Genomic DNA, 20,286 nt, shown 5'->3' on the forward strand with positions numbered 1-20,286 from the left:
ATAAAACCCCTTAATCTTGGACTAAATCTGATACAAAAAGTTCTCTTTTTAAACAACAGTTTTGTTTGTGTAAGACTGAGGGAAAAGTTAAAGCAGTCACTGGCTTATTTAGCTAATACAAAAAGATACTATGCTGTGACCCCGTGAAGCTGTGCTGAGGCTTGGAAAGAAACTAATGTTAACTGTAAGCTTATACTAAAACAGAGTAGTCCTCTGTTCATCTGAAGATGGAAAAAGTTACAGTAAAAAGCAGATTTTTAATATTAAACTTGAAAACAGAGTCTGTATAAAAGCTTAAATCATTTTTTTGTATTTCAGTATATAATACAAGTGAAAAGGAGAAAATTAAATGAGTAGGTATTAGTGATTTATTAATTGTTGTAATGAAGATTTATCAATTAAGTGAATCTTTTAAGATTCACCTTACATTCTGCCATCACTTTTGTTAGTTCTTATTACAACAGAAATCTTAACCACGAAAAAGTAGTACTTGAAACAGCTTTGAATCCTTTTTTGAAAGGCTAGCTACTTATTAGCAATAATTTTTTTTCTGAAAAGTGAAGTAGGATTTGGTATGTTTTTGCCTACATGAAAAATTATATCCCCCCATCCCTGCACACTCATTTTGGTTAAGTAAATTAGTAATTTTTCATTGTGTTTGTAGTGTTTAAAGGCACAAATGTGTTTGTACCTGGTATAAGGTAAATATATGTGATCCGGCACATATGTAAGATGCTGCATTTTGTTTCACTGTCATGAAATTATTCTCACATAGTGTATTGCTTAGCTGTTGTCTGTGTCTTGAATTTAAATCTTGTAGTGGTATTTCTTTTTACAAAGCCTAGCGTTAATAATTCATAAAATCATACAAAATTTCTTTTGAACTTGAGCTTTAAAGGAATGTACTCCGGTAAATAGTTTACCAAGCTGAAATGAATGCTAGTAAATCTAATTAGCACCTAGGAAATGATAAGGCAAAGATATTAAATAGCTGATTTTTTTTTTTTTTGGATTGGCTTCTTCTGCAGTATTACAAAGAGGGAAAAATAGATGCAGTATGGAAAATAGTTCAAAATTGTCTCATCAATGTAGTTAGGGGAGGTGAAGGCTGGGTATGAGTGCTGGTTGCTATCTAGGTGTATTGATTCAGCTTCTCATACCTTATAACGTATAGATTTCTGCTCCTGACAAGATGAAAACTAAGAAGCATCAGCTGAGGAATCTGAGCGCATAAGGCGGCGTACATGAGAGCTGCTTTTCCCCTTTATCATGCCATTCCATTCCACTTCATTGTCAGCCTCTTGATTTTCTCAGACTTGTTTGTTGCTAAGGAAACCAGGTTGCCGATTGTCAGCAGCAGCTGAGCATACTAAGATGCTTTCTGCTCGTCTTTTTATGAGCAAAAAGTTTCATAAACCAGCGGAGGAGGGTTTGTATTGAGGGTTGCATGAAAACCAACTTCACCTGAGATTTTCCAAGTAAAATAAACATTTAAACATTTAAAACTCAGTTTTCTAAACACCTACGCTTAGACTAAGGTGTAGTTTTAGTATGTTGTTCCTGCCTTTTATTTTGCAGCTTCACACAGAGCTGGTGTTTTTATTTTGGTTCTCCTCTACCATCTACCTACTGTATTACAGCCTTTGCTGATGGGACCCAGTGCATTCAGGTTTTCAGAGGGTTTAGGTGTGTTGTGATAGTGAAGTCAAATTAAGATAGCTCCATACAGGACCTGAATTTACCTACTACTGTTGTTTTTTCTGTTTTTGTTGTTGTTGTTTGTTTTTCCAGCTGTAATATGACACTGGAATGAGAAACAGCAATTTTAGAGGAAGAAGGTAGAATTATTTCCAATATCTAGCAAAGAAAAAGTTTAAAGATGAGGATATAGGTATAACAGTAAATGACCTCTCAGGTCATTTAAGTTAAAATTATTTCAGTTATCTTTGTGTTCATCCAATATTGTAACAATTCTACATGTTAATGTTTACAGTTCATGGTTATTCAAAGGTGTGTCTTTTTCTCCCCTTACATTTAACTTAATTTAGTGGATAGTGCTTTAGATAAAACTACTTCTTGCTTCTTGTCAGGCAGTTTACACCAGCAGAAAGAAATGTTTACAGTCTCATGGTAAAAAGCAGTAGGATTTACATTAAGCCTATTCTAAGGCAGGTATTCAGTTTGAAACATCCCGGTAAAGTGTTTGTCTGTGGTGTATTTTTTGTTGTTGTTGTTTCAGTACCAATGTCTCAAGTTTTCTTCGTTAGCGTTGTATTTTTTTCTTTTGCTTTTTGCAACGGAGTATTTTATTTGGTCTTGTTACTGTTTTGCAGGGATGCTTATTTCTATTGCTAATTTGTAATAAATAAATAAATATATATACATTAACTGGCATTAAAGGTAGTGAAGAGGCAAAAATCTCTTGGAATATTTAATCTCTTTGGAAAGGAAGCAGACGTAGAGCTGATAAAAGCCAGGACTTTTTCAAATAGCATGGTATTTGAAATTTTGATTTTACAAATGTTTGTCAGTGTTTACTAAATAAACAAAATAGTTCATCTATTCAGTCCCCATTTATGTGACCAACTGACTCGTTGGAGTTCAGGGCTTTTTTTGAATGACTATTTTAGAAACATTGCTTTCATTTACAGTGTCTTCAGCAAGCACACCTTCTGTTGATATTCACCAGTTTAGAAACAGCCTCATTAGGGGATTCAAAAGGTAAGGTTGTTATGTGAATATCCCTTTTTTTCCTCTCTCTTTTGCCTTGTTGAGCACAAATCTGTGCAGTCTTCCCTCCCCTCCTGTCCCCAACTCATTGTTTGAGAATTTTAAAGTAGGATTCCAGCTGTAGCAGATCTGAGGAATCTGTTTTTTCTCTGCTCTCCCTGGTTTCCTTACCCCCTGCTCTATCTGAGCATACTGCTATTGTTGTTTATCTGATATTTGACAGTATATAAACTTCTACGGGTAGGAAACATTTGGGATTTTATCTTTACTAACTTTTATGTTGCTAAACTGCTGTGCTAATATGATTTCCCTACAGATCATTGTTAACCGTTAGAGTAGACAGGTGCTTAATGAAAACAAAATACCAAGAGAAGCCAGGCACACTTCACTGTATCTGATAGCTTCATTGTGCTACATTGCCACAACTTCATATTCAGACCTGTTTGGTCCCATTTTGAAAAGAGGGTTTTATGCTACTTGCAGGGTTGTCATAAGCTTATGGAAATGTGTGAATTAACAAGCACTTTTATCATCCTCTTTTTGCTCCAGTCAAACATTTAGGACTGAGGTTTTTTTCTGTAGCTTTACACCACAGGAGTCACTTAATATTACTCAGGACCGGAGTCTGAAAGCTGGTTTTATTGACTGAGTAATTTACCAAAATTTTTTAATGGCTGTGATGTGACTATGTTTAGGTTGGGTATTACTAAAACACAGGGGATGAATATAGCCAAAATAATTACCTTGTAAATAGCAAGTTCTGTCCAGCTGATCATGCTCTACCAAGGGAAAAGGAGGAGAAAAAAGAAAACCAGTGTTAAAACTGGGCTTGTTAACCTGGCACTAGATAACCTTCACATCAAAAGGGTAAGTGCAATAATATTTTAGATAATATTTAGGTAATATTTTTTCAGCCCCAGAATCTTCTGTTTCAGATGTTTAAATTGTTACTTTAGTTAATACTTACTTTCTGTCTGCAAGTACAGAGAAATAATCAGTTAAAGTAGGGCTTGCCCTAGAAGACAAGACACACCAATGTTTCCACACACCACCAAGGAATGCTGGCATGAAATAGCCTGCTACGGGAGAGTTGTGCAGGTGGTCAGAATGCGACTTGCAGCAAATTGAAAGCATTATCAGCTTGTATCGTAAAAATTAGCTGCTGAAGATCTATACTCAGTGTAAGCAAAATAGTTAGACTCCTAGGCAATGGAACAATTTCTCCTGTTGTGATTTAAAGAGCTATTGAACATCCGGACTCAAAACTCAGAATTCTGGGGCAAACGAAATATTTTTTGACTTCCTTCAGCTGGCTGTTGTTCTCTCTCCTTGCCACTTTTAAGTGCAGCATTTATTAGTTTCTTGTTTGTTCTTATTGTTACCTGGCTTCAGGAGCTATATATGAGGTTGGCTATACATGAATTTTACCTTTCTGTAGCTTCTGAAAGCAAGCCCAATTCATGTTTCCTTCTCTGTTTTAAACTTAATAGAGAGAACAGCCTAAAAATGAGGCTTGAACATATGATAGGAGAGAAGAAGAGAATATTGGTTATCACCATTCATTTTTTAAAAACCTGAACTCAGGAGAATTTCATGACAAAATGCTGGTCACAAATGTTCAAACAAGCAGAGTTTAGGACTGGCACAGGGTATGGACACATGAGGGACACAAGAACAATGTCTGTAGCATACTAGCTGATGGATTTCTGTTGAAGCTGCTCTTTTCTAGTTATTGCTTCAAAGTATTCCCATTCTATCTACCTGAACTACCATTACTATTTCAGAGTCACGTACTTTGGGAAATTGATGCGTTTGATATCTGCAGTTCATTGTCATGCTGTCAGTGGTGGAGTGAGTTCACTCAGGAAAGCTGAACTAACCTCACAAATAGCATTTTTTCCTCTTTGTGGACCTGTGTTCCACTCATTTTCAAATACCTGTGACAGTAGCACAAAAAGAATAAATGGTTCCTAGGCTTGAACCTCCTAAGTAAAATAGAATCCTAAACTTCTGTAAATGCTTTGAAGTTCCACTGCAGCCGTTCAGACTGACATCTTATTTTCCCCTTACAAGAATTATAGGAAGATAAAGTAAGGTCGAAAGTTTTTGATTTTTGTTTTCTTAGCCTTGTCTAGATTAATGCTGCTTTATAGATATTGAGATGTTACAGCTTTTAGATAGAACTCTGATGTCCTGTAAATAACAGGAATATGTCAGGTTTTTTTAATACTTCAGTGAACTGGTTAACTTTTGGTCTTTGGTTGTAACCTGATGATGTGCAGAAGTGCTCTCCATTCAGTTCTATAGAACATCAATGGAGAAAGGAGAATTCTTTCGTTTTCAGTTTGTGCTTAATATATTACCTATTTATCTTACTCCAATAAACATTGTAGCTTAAGTGAGATATTTGATTAATTTATTCTTTGTTACAAATGCATTTATAGGTACCTGTAGTTGTCCATCTATATTAAAATTTTAATTTTAATGCATAGAAGTCTAAATTTTTGTTCTAAATTCTACATGTGGTTTTCTATGTAGTGTGAATTCTTTGCTTGAAGCTTATTTTCTTGAAATATTAAGACTGCAGTATAAAATTTAAAATGCACAATTAGAACATGTTAAAAGATTAGATTAAAAAAAAAAATATATATTATTTCTAGTTACCTAGTAGGAGTGCTGCATTAGTTTAGGATGTTTACTAGAAACAGAGTTCAGTATAATAAAAAGTACAAAACTTACAGGTTTAAACAGTATGTTGGAATTACTGAGATTTAATAATTTGCTTTAAATAACAAGATCCTTAGTGTTAATATAGTTTGTGGGTTTAAAAAACAAAAACAAAAACAAACACACAAGAGACCAGAGTAAAATCATTTTGTTCCTATTAATTTTTTATCCTTTGCTGCCCTCTTCAGCTCAAATGATGTACAGCTTTGGAGCAAGGTAAGTGGAGATAGTGATGCTGTAAATAAAATCAATTTCTCTGCATGCTTATGATAAAATAATGTAAATCTGAATTCTGAGCCTGCTAATTGTAGAACTCATTAATTAGAACAAGACATTTGTCAGTAGCAGATTGTACAACTATATGAAATTGAGATTTCATATTTGATAAGTGCAGTTGTAAAAATCAAATGTGTATCTTTATTCTGATTTGTAGATCAATGCAATTAGAGCTGAAGGTAATATATAGTTGTAGCTTCATATGCAAAGCCAGCCGTGGTTTTCCTGATGCTTCTAAAAATCCTTTTCCTTCCTTCCCTAAAATTTCTTCCTATCCCCACACCAGTGCGAATAAAATAATAAGGCATGATTAAGTAAAATGACAGAAACGTGAAAAATCTAAAATATTAAAGGCAAAGACAGATAAGTCACTTGAATGAAGTCAAGTGAAAATTGGCTGATCATGCCCTCTCCAGTATAGGCTACCTTAGAAAGGTACCCCATATAACTTGGTTAATAAACCTTGCAGGGACCTAGAATAGAGGAGATGTTGGCAAATGCTGACCGGGTTGTGGTTACCAAATTTGGGAAGGGAGTTGCTGCTTTGTCGTTTATTTGAATACTGTACTTCCTCGCTAATATAAGCATGTACGTGGCTTGCTGTATATTCAGACTTAGGGGAAAAAAAAAAAAAAAAGAAGAAAAAAGGAATGAAATGGAAATTGCAGTTTGGAAAGTTGCTGTTGTGCTGTTTAATGATACGTATAAATAAATTTTAGTCGTGAGGTGCAGGGTGGTTTTTTTTTTTTTTTCTACCACCTTGTGTTGTGTGAAGATTATGGTCAGAAGATGTTTTTGTCCCCTGCATCTATCCTTCTTTCTTGCGTGCGGAGAGGGGAGAAAAAGGGGAAAAAATGAAAAGGAAGAAAAAAGGGGATCAGTTTCATTACTTCCTTTACTGAATTAAACTTGAAGGACAGTTGAAGGACTGAAATAACGGTGGTCTGCATGTAAAGCCACATCTACAGCTACTTCTGTAGTTCTCCACAGTGGAGAAAAGGTGTATTTTGTCATCTTTACTAAATTTATGAGTTAAATATATGTATTAGCACTTCTTATTTTACAAAGGTTAACTTGAAAAACAAATAGTTACTTATTAAAAAAGATATCATGCTTTTTTTCTGCAGTCCATTATTTGCAGTGTTCTCTGAAATTTGATTCAGAAGAATTGCGTTATCATGACTTCCTTAGTTTTTATTAGTTGTGGATTCTTCAGTGTGTTGGTTCCTTACAGGGAGGGTAAGGGCAAAAGGGCAGAAGACCACTGTAGTTTAACCATTCACAGAGTCTAGGCTGTTGGTAGAATGAGAAGTGATAATTCCATTGCGCTTTTGTTGTTTTCTGGCTTTATTTATTCATTTTATTAACATATTAACAATTAGGTGAGGATTCATTTTGTTTTGTCATTGCTTAAAACACAGCTCTCTGACATCGAGAATCCATCTCCCTCCTAATTCTCTCAGATTGCATTCTACTGTCACGTCAGATACAGCAAAATTCTTGAAATAGTTAAAACCTGGGATTTTAAATATAGATGATATAATTTGCTTAAGAACAGTCAAATGGATTTTTAAAATGATGTGGTTTAGGTTAAAGTATTTGTGGGTAGGATGTGGGGGGCTTGGGGTAAATGCTTCTTTTCCTCTGAAGTAAAAATCCACGTGTTCTTTCAATTTGTATGAGACTAATGGAATATGTGCTAAATTTAGTCAAAGTATAAAGAATGCAATTAATTTTTATGGATGTATATGTTGTCATTCAAAATTGCATTTATTTAGAACAGCTATGCTAGTTATCTTAAATCTAACAGAGCATGATAAATCATGTTCCTCTGTTTTCTTCATGCATTTGCTTCTTTCAGAATTAAAAAAAAAAAAAAAAAGCTTTACGGGCCAATTTCAGCCTTTCAGTAAATTGGAACATAATTGTAGCATCTCCAGGAGCAACATCAGTTAATATTTGCTTTAGGCAATGTCTTATGATAGTTAACTTTCTGTAGAATGATACACAAGCATACTAGAAAATCTGTCTTACTGCCATAAAAGCATTTCAGTTTGCAATATATATTTTTAAGAAAAACCTATTATTTACCCAAAAAACACACGCACCAAAAAAAACCCACCTTCCTTGTATATTTTTTTTTTTTTAGAGAATTACTATGATGTGGTAAAGAATAATACTTAACAGTGAGATGCTTTATTATTTTGAGAATTCAATCTCAGGTACTATTTGTCCTGCTTCTTTTGGCTGCAATGTACGATTATTCTGTCTTACCAGATAACAGAACTGTTGTACAAGGATGAACGTTATTGCCTGACGCCTCCAGGACCAACTGGTAGAGTTTCAATTTCTATGATTGTAACTTATCCACAAATCCGTTCTTCTGTGTAATGATGGGTTTGAGGGATTACAACAGTAAACACTGATTGCTTCTTTTTGAAAGTGAAATTTGAAAACATGTGGGGTGAAATCTTGATTCTAATAATCAGAGCATATTTTTGAGATACATTAGATCTTTTCTTTTTTAGAATTATAAACAAATCTTGCTGATAACGATTTATTTTTCTAATTTTATTGACCAAAATATAGATATAGAATGAGCACAGTATCAGTGCTTAAATACTTTGAGAGAAAATAAAAGCCGTCTTTCAATCTAGTTTTACCTTTAGTGATTTTGTGCAGTACAATGGTACTTAACATCCCAAATCTTCTACTTTGAAGTAAGTATACTTTTTTCATATAATCTGTGTTTAAAAAAAAAAAATCAAAAAAATCCTCCTGCTAGGGGAGGTTTACGGGGAAAGCTAACATTTTGAGAAGAAAATTAACTAATACTGTTCAAGTTCTTGAGTACAGGACCCCATATATTTTTTCACTTGCATAGATAAGAGTCTTAGCACCATTTGATAAAATCTGTTAATCTTGGTTTTCATTGGTTAATAGGCAGCTCCTTCAGTGTTAGTTACGTAATGGTTAAAGCATCTTCTATGCCTTCATATCAATATTACAATACTTAATGTAGCTTGGTAATGGAATGTAATGGGTAAAATGTACAGAAAAAATATGCAAAGTGGTAGAAATCAGTTTTTTCTTTTGAGCAGTGACAAAATATTTGTGGCAACTATTTGGGGTGGCGGGCAGGAAAGGGGGGGAAGGCCTTGGGCAGTACCACTTCTGTCACACAGCAGTGGAAAAAATAGATTGAAGTAAGATTCTGTACTGAAAAGCTGTCACTGGGTCTGAAAATAATTAATATTCCTTTCACTCACCAGTTAGATATGTGCTCCCAAACCACATAATCTCTATGCCTCAGTGATCATTGTTGCCATTTCAGAGCCTCTCATCAGGGTGACATCTCACACCAAAATGATTTCTTATAAATTAATCTTGATAACATGACAGTCTCGGTAATTTTAGTGGAATGCTTTCTCTTGTTTTTTTCCACAGAAGCTGTTGGCTATTTTCTTTATCACTTGATTGACAGCATGAGTGACTCAGAGGTACAGGCCAAGGAGGAGCGTTTGAGACAATACTTCCATCAGCTGAAGAAGATGGTACCATTTCATTTTTTGCTACATAATGCCTGTCCTGCCTGACATGTATCTATTAGATTTGAAATTGCTGCTTTTAAGTACAACCAGACCACTTCTCAATGACATGCAAGAGCTGGAGACTTGAATTACGTCTGAGATAATTTCTGTTAGACAAATTTCAGTTTGGTTGTGTTTCAAAACTCATATAATTTTTTCCCCACCTCTTGGTACAGAATATAGTTATCCCTACAAACCTCTGCAGCGGCATTTGCAGACTGCTGGACTCCTCTCAAGTTCCTGAATTAATTAAGGTCTGTGGTTCTATGGCAATTACTTTGAAGCTAAAAAATAGAGTATGTGTACTCTGTGCATTAATATTCTCCTTGGCAAAACAAATACCTTAATGCAATGATTTATATGTAAGCCTTTTAGCCTTTCTGTGATTCTTCACTAACTGTTGAAATTATTTTCATTCTCATGTGTGATAGTTTAGAGGGATACATTTAGTGTTACTTCAAGTCAGTGTAATAATGCTGCAGAATACAGGTTTTTAAAATTGTATTTATATAATAAACTCTACAACATTTTTAGCATCATATGCTTACTTATAGATTTTTTTTTTTGAGTTAGTGATATCTTTGTTTTACTGCATTTTAGGATGTAAGGTCACTGTCTCCTAAAAAACCCGTGTCTGCAGACAGCATTCCAGAAGTAAGTAAATTCACCAATGGCTATGCTTGTTCTTACCAGAATAATAATAATGTTTGGATATGGGTTTTGGATGAAGTATAATCACTAGCTTTCAGGTCATGCAAGTATATTGACATTATTAAAATATACCACTTGAAGTTCAGAGGTTACTTTCCAGAGTAGGAATAAAGGCTGTCCAGATTTTCCTGTAGACCTGACGCTTGACCTTGGAGTTGGCTGAAGTTTCATGCCTCAGTTTCCCTGTCTGGTAAAATATATTTGCTTTGAAAGTTCTAGTTAGTTAACAGTGGTGGTGTGAGGCTTAATTCATGCTTGTAAATTACAGTGATCCTCTTGAGTGGCAGGAACCATATAAATCCATACTGTCTGTGATGCTGGAATGTCAAGTCTTTACATCCCTGATCTGAGCAGAACAGAGATGGAAAAAGAAATAGGCTTCTACTCCCTACTTCCCTGAACACAGGAACAGAGTATGAGAAAAACAGTAGTGTTGACCTTTGTAGATATGCTGCTTAATGCTTTTTTTTTTTTTACTGTATTCTGATTCAAATCTTCAATTAATATGTACTACTTAAACAGATAAAAGCATCTTAAATGATTAAAAATTTTCTTATACTATGGAAGGAGAGGATTATTTTGTCTGTCTTTTATTAAAAGTGATCCGACAAGTTGTTCGGGGAAGGCTGTTTTTGAAATTGACATTCTTTCTGTTACCTCCATTTAGAGTGCTAAATCTGACGTGTCTGCTTTGGAGAAGAAACTAGAAAAGCGAAAAGCTGAAAACCAGCCTATTACAGATGTCTTGAAACAACTCATACATGCTCTTTGTGAAGAAGAGGTATCTTAAGCAATGCAGAGATAATTGGAAACACATAGCTATATTTTTAAAGGGACATAAATGACTGTATTATGGAAAGACAATAGTTAAGCAAAGACAAGTGCAGTGCTTGAGGTTTCATGGTTTGATGCTTATAAATCAAACATAAGTGCAAAAAGCAATTAAATCAAAAGGTTAACTAATTTCAGCAACACCTTGAATGGCATGTTTTGGGGTTGCTGAAGTTTGTTTACAATAATCTGCAAAGTGAATGATAGTAACAGCTGTGATAGGTTTATCATACATGCCAAATGTCCTTTCAAGCCATGGCTCCGGTCTCTTATATCTAGATTGTCAAGCAACTGATACATGCACTAGTCATTTGCAATTCAAATATTACTAGGTTGTTAATGCAGGGATTGAAATTCCATTTTCCTGCAGGAGGAAAGCTCTTCTGAGATAAAGGGTCTCTTGCCTTCATTCGGCAGGCGTCCAGCTGTAGTTTACATTCATTTAGTGTGTGTCTGTAATTTGTGGGGGTATCACCACACTTTTATTCAGTTTCTTGTTCAGTATGATCCTGCCTATAAAGCTGTATATGTAGGAACAGTAACAGTCGTGCAGATGATAACGCAGTATTCACTGCTGCTAAGAATATAGTTCAGAAAGAGTGATTCTCAGCTGTCTGTTTCTATGATTTTGCATATGAAATAAGACTAGAAGCAAACACCATTATAAGTTCAAAGTGGTCAAATGTATGAATAGGGATGTATAAAAAAAAGCTTTCTATGGGATCATTAAGTAGTTTCTTATTCTTTAGGAAGTGGTTTTATTGTATGTTTGGCAATACACTAGGTGAAAAATTGTTATGAATTCCAAATAAATAGGAACCGTATTAGAACTTCGATTAATCATGTTTATAGTGTCTGTGTGGCATAAAAAAAAAAAAAAAGCCTTATTTAAAGCATGCTATAGAAATGTTACCTTAAAGCAAGAAAATAGACTTGGAAACCTACACTGAAATTAACCTATATAGTGATTTAGAAACATACTAATTTCTGCAAAATAATCTTTACTCTTAAATTTTCCTGAAATATTACAGCTACGTTTTCAAAATATGATCTTCTGCTATTAAAAGCACTAAAGCAGTCGCATAACTGCACACTGAACATATAAGATTCATAATGTCATATTGACTTTTCCTCTAGTTCACATCTTTGCTTTGTTCCTTTTATAGAATATGCAAAAAGCTCTTGAAGTGAAAGCCAAATATGAACCGGACATGGTTGTTGGTGGCTATGCAGCCTTAATAAATTTGTGCTGTCGACATGATAATGTAGAAGATGCAATGAACCTGAAAGAAAAAGTGTAAGTACACCGGCACTGAAACATGTCACAGAGATTTATGCTGATACACAGACCTTGTTGAATTAAGTAGGTTGAATATTAACCCCCTCATCCATTTTTAATTAGTTTTCCCCCACCAACGTATGTGCATTTAAAACAGGGGTGTGGTTTTTTGAAACAATTTTTTCTATAATTGAACATCAGAAACAGCTACTTTGTATGGACAATAACTTTTTTTAAAAGGCAAGTTGTTGTATAGGATCTGTTTTTTTTGAAGTTTGGCTTAAATTAAGTAAAATAAAAAAATACCTGTACTGTGTGTTAAAAAAGCAACTAGAATACTTTTAGAATATATTGTACCTATATTATTTTAGGATAGCAGTGCTTCTTAGTGGCATTGTGTTTTAAGATTAACAACAAGCATTCTACTTTAAATTTTTATTTTCAGAGCCTTGTATTTTATCTATGAAAATTAGCTCCTAGCTAAAACAGGTTATGCCTGACTTATCCCGGAGCAAAATCTTTCAGCTCATCCTTTTATTTGCCCCTTTCCCTTTTCCCCTCTTCCCCTTGAAAGCCTCCCTACAGTCCAGTGCTACAGGGGAGAAAACAAGTTGTGTTACTTTGATGTTCTCTCTGTCTCTCATATGCATTCGTGAAGTATTTGCTTTGGTTTTACAGTAGATTAATAGGCAGGTGCTCATTACACTTTGCTAGTGTTTGAAACTGAGAAATAATTGAGCTGTAAATACCAAGAAATTCACCACTCTGCAAACACTGTAACGTATTGATTTTAGCCACACTAGCATTCTCCCACAATCCCCACAGTGAGCTTGTATGAAGTAAAATTGAGTCTTCTAGTGGAGCTTCCTTGCAGTAGCATGGTTTTACTGATCAGCCTTGGGTGTAGCATAAAATTGCTAAGAGGCAACTCTTCAAATTGTTGCAAAAGCAGAGGAGGAATTCGTTTTTAAAATTCCAGGAAAGAGAAAATAAATACATAGCAGTAACTTGAAAATAGTAGATTTTCATTTGTTACTATAGGCGAGTAGCTTCACATTCTTTCCTTTATAGGAAACAGTACAGCCCTACCCCAGATGTGAGGACTGAGTTTTCTTTCCAGGCATATGGGAAACATTTTTTTTCTTTCCAAAAACTACCAAATAATTAATAAGAATATTTGTCTCTTTAAAACTTGTAAGTCTAGGTTTCTGTTGGTGGGAAGCTGCACAGAAAATATTTATGGTACATCTTTTAAGTATATCAGATTTTTCTTTTAACACTTAGAACTTTTAGCTCTTAATGCTGTTCTTTTGTTACATAGTTCTGTGTTTTTTTTTTTTAATTTAATCTGTATTTATAAAATGTAAATGTCTGATACAATTTTTAATGTTTTAATTCCTAGCTTCCCTAGGAACTCACCTGTTGCTCTTGACACTGGAAAGTACATAGCACTGGTAGAAGTCTTAGGAAAACATGGTAGACTAGAAGGTAATCCTTTGGCTTTTATTTTGTATTTCTGCTATATAATAAAGGTATCTTGCTTCAAGAATAAAAATGTGTGTTGATATTAATGGTATATCATGTCCTGAAAAGTGCTTGAACATTTTGCATACAAATTTGCATGTGAATTCAACCAGAGATGCTTGGACAGTGCAGGCCATTAGTTTTAATGGATTGGCAAGCTTGTCATTTACATTTGCACAGCTCAGTGCTTTTTGCATTTCTGCAGCTAGTTTTTATTAGCATTGCTGTTTGGATTGAGTTTGAAGATCATGACTTATGGCACAAATTGCGTATGTGCCTAGACTAATGGCTTTGTTTTTGCTTAAGAAGGTCTGAAGGCTGAACATAAAACCTATAAACATAACCTTCTCATAAGAGCCAAGTACTGAAAAAAATCATTTAACTTTTTATAAAGTATATATTTTTCTGTTCCTGTTCTTTTATGTGTTTGTTACTGCATTTTAGAGTCATTCTGTCAAACTGCCTGGAAATTTTGGCTTTTAATGAGTGTTCTGCCAACTGCCTATTTTGGATTGCTAGATGTTTGCATTAAGCTGTTAGCTCTTTAATTTCTGTAATTTAGTCTAATATAATTCTATTATTTACATGATTTGGTTGATCTTTAAAAGAACCCTAGACTGTCATCAACTTTAAAACATGACTCCAAATATCGAGTTCTATGATTTTGTAGAAGACCTGACACAATAAAAACACGGTCCAAGCTTATATAAAACCGTAACATTTTGTATCTAAAAGACTGTACAACAGAATTAAAAAGCTAATATATTTTTTGTAAATAAAATCGTCTTTGAAATTTCTCTTAGACACCTATTAATCTTACTGTTCAAAAAAAAATAATAAAGCTGATGTTTTCTAAATCACAATAAATCAGATCATTACTACCTCTACATTAAAGCACTTTGAAAAGATTAGCTTGCTTTTAACAGCGTGAGTGTCCCTCGGAAAATAAAACAATTCATAAACGTAGCCAAATGCAAAGTGGTCAAAACATCCTATCTATGCAATAATTAAGAACATTATAAAAATGCACTTATTCCATATACCAAAATGTTTGTTTCTGCCTTACTAATGAAGCTTAATGAACCTAATGTTTTAACATGCAGTCTGTTAGAAAGCTTTCATTGGCTCTCCTTGGCTAATTAGTATCGACACAGCAAACAGGCCCTATCGGTATCAGACCATTAGTCTGGCTGTATATACAGTGTAAACATATCTTTATTATCTGGCCTCGTGACAAGCCATCTGCTGAAGAAACAATGGAGTGATTTAGCAGATGTTAGCATTGAACGATAAAAGCATCCATTTAGTAGAATCTTGCAGCTATAGGGCAGACTATACAGGGTTATGTGGTACAGAGTGGGCACACAGTTCCTATCTATAATTTGTAGTCAAAGTTGCAGCAAAATGATAAAACCATGCTATTGTGGATTTATAATTGTAGTCTCGTTTAGAAATGCAAGTAGTAATTAACTTGAAATCGGCATTATACGCCAGAATTTACATTCCTGCTGGGTTTGAAATGCTGTTTTAATAGCAGTTTGTTTTCCCTACATGAAATTACCTAAGGGTCTTTTGTGTTGTTTCATTGTAGATGCTATTAACGTTCTAACAGAGATGAAAGAGAAGGATGTTCCGATCTCTGATAGAGCGGTTGCATCTTTTTTCCGCCTTCTTAACGCCGCTGCCATGCGAGGTGAAGTTGAAACGGTGAATCGGTTACACGAGACCATTGTGAACCTGGGGCTGGCAGAAACTGCTGCCCTTTATTCCCCTCTGATTACAGTTCACCTTGAAAAGTAAGCTATGTTTGAGCTAGATGAAACAATTTACGATAAAATATTTATTTGTTGTGTGACTTGTGTGTGCTGTGTGCAGTAGTTACACACTGGTGTTTGAAAGTGCTTTTGTACGTAAACTTGCACACGCTTACCATACACACTTTGAGTGATCTCGGAGTACTGTGAATGAGTATCTTTTCATAAGGTGCTTATTGTCAGTTACACGTCACATGATGGTATCGTTGTGGGAACAACAGGTATGTTTTATGGACGCACCAGAGGTGAAGTGGCTGTATTTTGAAATATGCTTGCAAATAAGATGGTTCTAAAGTCTGTTTGACAGGATGGCTATTCAGAGCATGCTAAGTACACTCAGCTCTCGTGGTTAAGTAGTATGTGTTTTCCCATCAAAACCATTATTTTGCTGAGCCATACAATAGATCTGAGGTGAGCTGAAGGGGTGTGTTTGGACACTGAAATATTTCCAGTTCACACAATTATTCAGATAATTTGATATTACTGCCTATAGACTATGCCACTGAACTTAAATTCAAGGAAAGTACTGACTGGTTTCTCTGCTGTGATTTTCCCATATATACTTTTAACACCTTTTACCACAAAAAAGGAAGTTCATACACTCGTTCTGGGAGGAAGTATCTGTAATTCCATGTGCGTTGTTCCTATGCATAACCTTTTCGATGAGGCAGGATATTTAAATTAATGTATGTATGAACTATATAACAATTTCTAACTGAAATTGAACCAAGGATTCCTTTTGTCTTTCCCTACTGTATGCACAGTCTTTTTTTTTTTAACATGTCATTTATGTACTTGTTGGATTTTAATCTTTTACAGCTACAGTGACTGATCAGTTTATTGCAGTTTGTTTCATGTATATTAAGTGTTCTTGGCTTAATATTATATTTAATAATAATATAATACCTATGCAATACCGTGAAATACTCACTTTTTTCATATGTAAGTCGGCCTCAGAGATGCATCTTAACATTTCTGTTAACATGTAATTCTTGTAGGCATTCTGGGTACACAAAGTCTTTATAACATTTTCTGTATCCAAAAATTCTTGTCATAAAGATGGAACTCTTGGTGGATGCATGCGTGTTCTCTTTTAAAAACAGTGTTTTAGAGAATCAGTCCTCTAGTTAGGAGTGTACAGTTTACACCTTTGCAGTCAGCAGCACTGCCTTGGTTATATCACAAGACAAGGCAGATGTTTATGAAGGTAATTTAACCGCAATCATATGTAACTAATGTATTGGAAAAATATCTTTGCTTTACAGTGCACAGTAAGAGTGGTTGCATATTACATAATTGCTTTATGCACACTGACATGTGGTAGTACTAGGTTCTCTTCAGTTGAAGTGGTATGGTGATGTGATGTGATCATGTATGGATGCAAAGGGGGACAGGAAAGAGTGCTCTTATTTTATCTTGATTCCCAGATTCTTTTGTATTATAAATGTTTGGTAAAACTTTTTTTACAAACTTTGTTTCCTCTTTATAAAAAGACTTGATGAGACTAGACTCTTAAAGAAGAAATTCCTTCCTTCCTGTGGAACTGTATGACTACAAGTCATCAGTACTCAGCTGTATAACTTAATATATTACATTATATATAAATACAGTACAAAGAATGCTCATTTCCAATGTTTTTTTTTTCTGCCTTCTTACAAGAGGAAAGACTTGCTTCCTCTCCAATGTTGTACTGAACAGAAAGGGCAAGCTTTTTCCAGATACCTTGCTTCAAAGGAATGACTGCATTTCACTTATTTTTATTGTGGAGATCTTAAGAGTTTTTGAAAGTTGAGTGACTGAAATAAGCATTAGTCATTTCTTTCAGCAGTAGTGCTTACTATTTGCCATCTTGCAGTTCAAGTATCATTACTGAAATGCTGTCATTTAGCTGCAGATCATCAGCATGGCTCTGAAATTAGCCGTGAAATGTTTTTTTTAATGTTCCACAGCAGCGTTTGTGCTACTGTTTTGTGTTCTTAAATTAATTCAAACTTTTTAATTGCTTGTAAAGGAATCTGATTTGCTTTTGAAGATCTCGACAATTTTGGGTTTAAAATGTTTTCATGTAACTCTCTTCTCTGTACCCACTCATGAATATTCTGCAGTTCTTGTTAAGTCCTAGTGCATATTAAAAGTGAGACTTTGCAGCGGAGCATGGAAAAGAAAAAAATAGGATTGTTGATTATTGCCTGCTCTTGTGCTATCCAGTACTTTGATAATACCTATTTACAGCAGGAGAAATTAACAGATAAAATAAGTACATGTAATTCTTTTTCTTACAAGAAAGCTGCACAAGCCAATTTTCTTAAAACCAAAAATAGGAGTTTCCAAGTTTAAGACAGGAACCACATCAAGTTTCTTATTACCATAATTTTATTATTGCTCCCCTTGTAAAATATTACTTCTGTGAAAGGAAACAAACCAGAACATCTTGAGGTCTGAAATTTACACATTCACTGTTTCAGAAGTGCTTTTAGGAGAGGGAAGAAAATTTGAAGGAAACCACTGAAAACACAGACTGCATGAAAAAAAAATTCTCTGTAGTTTTAAGTCACTGAGCACAAGTGGTGAATAGCTGTATTTTAAGAGATCAAAAGGCTATAGCATGTTTGTATTTCTTGAAAAATCATTGGTGCATTTTAATATAGCATTGTCCATTAAAGTATTGTATGCTGGGTTGTGATTAATTTCATATAAAGCCATATTTAGTTTCTTATGTAGCAGATGGTGTGCATCCAGTGCCTTGACAATTTTTCGTCTTGTTTTCATAGAGTTAAATTCACCTGATTTTGTTTGAGGTGATTCTTTGGCACATACAAGTTACTTGAATTTTAAATTTACTGTTAAAAATAGACATCTTTTTAAATTAGGTGGTATTCTTTAGGCAAAACCATCTCTGATGGAGACAGTTTTTCAAATTTTCAGCGGCTTTATTGTAGATATTTGCATGAAAACTCCGTAGGTGTTGCAGTGAAATTAAGGATGTTTGGCTCTCTTACTCCATTATTGCAATTAGGAATTTAGCATCATCAGTGCCAAAGGACGAAAGTGTCTCATTTGCCCTATGGGGACAGGACAGTGATAAGATGATTTTTCGTCAAGGATCATTGGGTCGTAATTAAGTTACATTCATGGCTATTGCTTTTTGAAGGATGATTGGTAAATGACAGGCTTCATGTGCTCGGTACGGACAGTGTTCGCTAGGGTTTTTTCTCCCTCTGTCAGAAAATCCTGTTGAGTCTGATAATGTAAATGTGGCATTTTATTCTGAACAAAAGAGCAGGGAAATGAGCTATCTTGTCTAATCATTCAGTTGTTTAACACCGACTTCCAGTTTAGACTCAATTGGCTGGAAAGCACTTGACATGTGAAGTTAGTGCTGTTCGGAACGCATGTTTGAGTAAATTTTAAAGTAAGTGACAGCTAAATTGTACCTAGGGAAATTACAAAGCCTTCAACACAGTTAATTTTTTGGGGAGGATTAGTTGTAATTGCAACACCAGTCTCCTTGAAGATTCCTTAGTATAGCAAATGAACAGAAAAACATTTAGCTCTTTCAAGAGCCCGTTCTCTTCTAACAGAATAATTTTTGTAAAGCTGATTGTACCTTGCTGAATTGACTTCCCTCTACACTAACATCTGCTTCAGATTTGTAGAGAGGGATTTGTTTTACCCGTCTACCCTCCACCCCCACCCCAGAGAGTCCCTTTTTTCTTTCTACCTCTCTAGTGGTTTCAGGTTTGAGAGCTTTTCAATCAGTAAACCCCTTAGGTAAATTGCCACTTCACTAAAGCTTTATGCATAATGTTGCAGCACTTCATTCCAATTAAAATCAATATTTGGAGTCTTAGTTTTATCAGGCAGACTCTCGGGTTGGGAAAGTTGTTTATTACAAGTAAAAGGGTTAGCTTTAGTGCTGCCTTCTTGAAGCAAGAGGGGAGTGGCTTGCAGAAATTGAAGGGGGATGTTATAGCCAGGCATGGTGTTACAGCCACTCTTCTGCAAACACTGAGACATTTGGCTAGTTTTGTCTCCTTCGATAGCTTTGTGCAAGTAAAATCGCCCATGCAAATATTTTGGAGGTTTACACCCCTGGTATCTTGGACTTCGTAGGCATCCCAAACAGAAAACACGTGAATCCAAAAACTTCTGTGATCTTAACTCTGGCTCCAATTTAGTTGAAAGATAATGCTGAATTGAGACTCCTGGGGGGTTACTTAAGGGGCAAGCATAATAAAGTCATGACTGAGGCTTTTGCTGTCATTTGAAAATAATAGTATAGCTTTGGTTTTAAAGGAACGTGTTTCGACACAGGGAAAAATACACAAAGCCTTAAATGTAATGGATATTAGCCTTGAACAAATACTGTCTGTGAGCAACTGAAAAAAACCCTGTAGAATCTGGCCAGCTGAAAATGAGGCACGGATCATATGTGTGCCGGATCATATGTTTTAAATAGGAATTTTGTGTAAACTGCCCCTGGAAGTCAGATTTTCCTATGTGGCTATGAGTATATGGGCTTTATTTCTTTTGTGACTTGATCCATATTAATTAAATAGTAATTTTGGACCAGGCTTTTAATCTAGTCATGTAGTAAGTAATCCTTTGGCGAGATAAAAGGGTATTTGACATGCATAAGTTTCTACAGAAAGACTGCCAAATATTTTCAAATGCACAGCTGTTTATTAGCTTAAATCCTTGTGCCTAAACAGAATTTTCTTAAAATGTGGAAATTCTTTTTTGTGCAGCTTTCTTTTTTTTTTTTTTGGCGTTAGGGAGTCATAACAAAAAACACACTAAAATC

At 34.8% G+C, this 20,286-nt stretch overlaps 1 protein-coding gene across 2 annotated transcripts in view; it reads left to right on the plus strand.

Moving 5' to 3' along the window:
• The window catches only part of LRPPRC (leucine rich pentatricopeptide repeat containing), a 93,298-nt gene that overhangs the window by 27,074 nt on the left and 45,938 nt on the right, over positions 1-20,286 (plus strand). For both annotated transcript variants that reach the window (XM_083829112.1, XM_083829113.1), the window contains exons 14-23: positions 2,652-2,721; positions 5,646-5,673; positions 8,011-8,068; positions 9,181-9,287; positions 9,500-9,577; positions 9,924-9,977; positions 10,702-10,815; positions 12,032-12,162; positions 13,547-13,632; positions 15,260-15,464. In XM_083829112.1, coding sequence (XP_083685238.1) covers positions 2,652-2,721; positions 5,646-5,673; positions 8,011-8,068; positions 9,181-9,287; positions 9,500-9,577; positions 9,924-9,977; positions 10,702-10,815; positions 12,032-12,162; positions 13,547-13,632; positions 15,260-15,464 — 931 coding nt within the window. The remainder of the gene's footprint in view (positions 1-2,651; positions 2,722-5,645; positions 5,674-8,010; positions 8,069-9,180; positions 9,288-9,499; positions 9,578-9,923; positions 9,978-10,701; positions 10,816-12,031; positions 12,163-13,546; positions 13,633-15,259; positions 15,465-20,286) is intronic.

This window comes from Anser anser, assembly GCF_964211835.1.
Source record: "Anser anser genome assembly, chromosome: 3".
NCBI lineage: Eukaryota > Metazoa > Chordata > Aves > Anseriformes > Anatidae > Anser > Anser anser.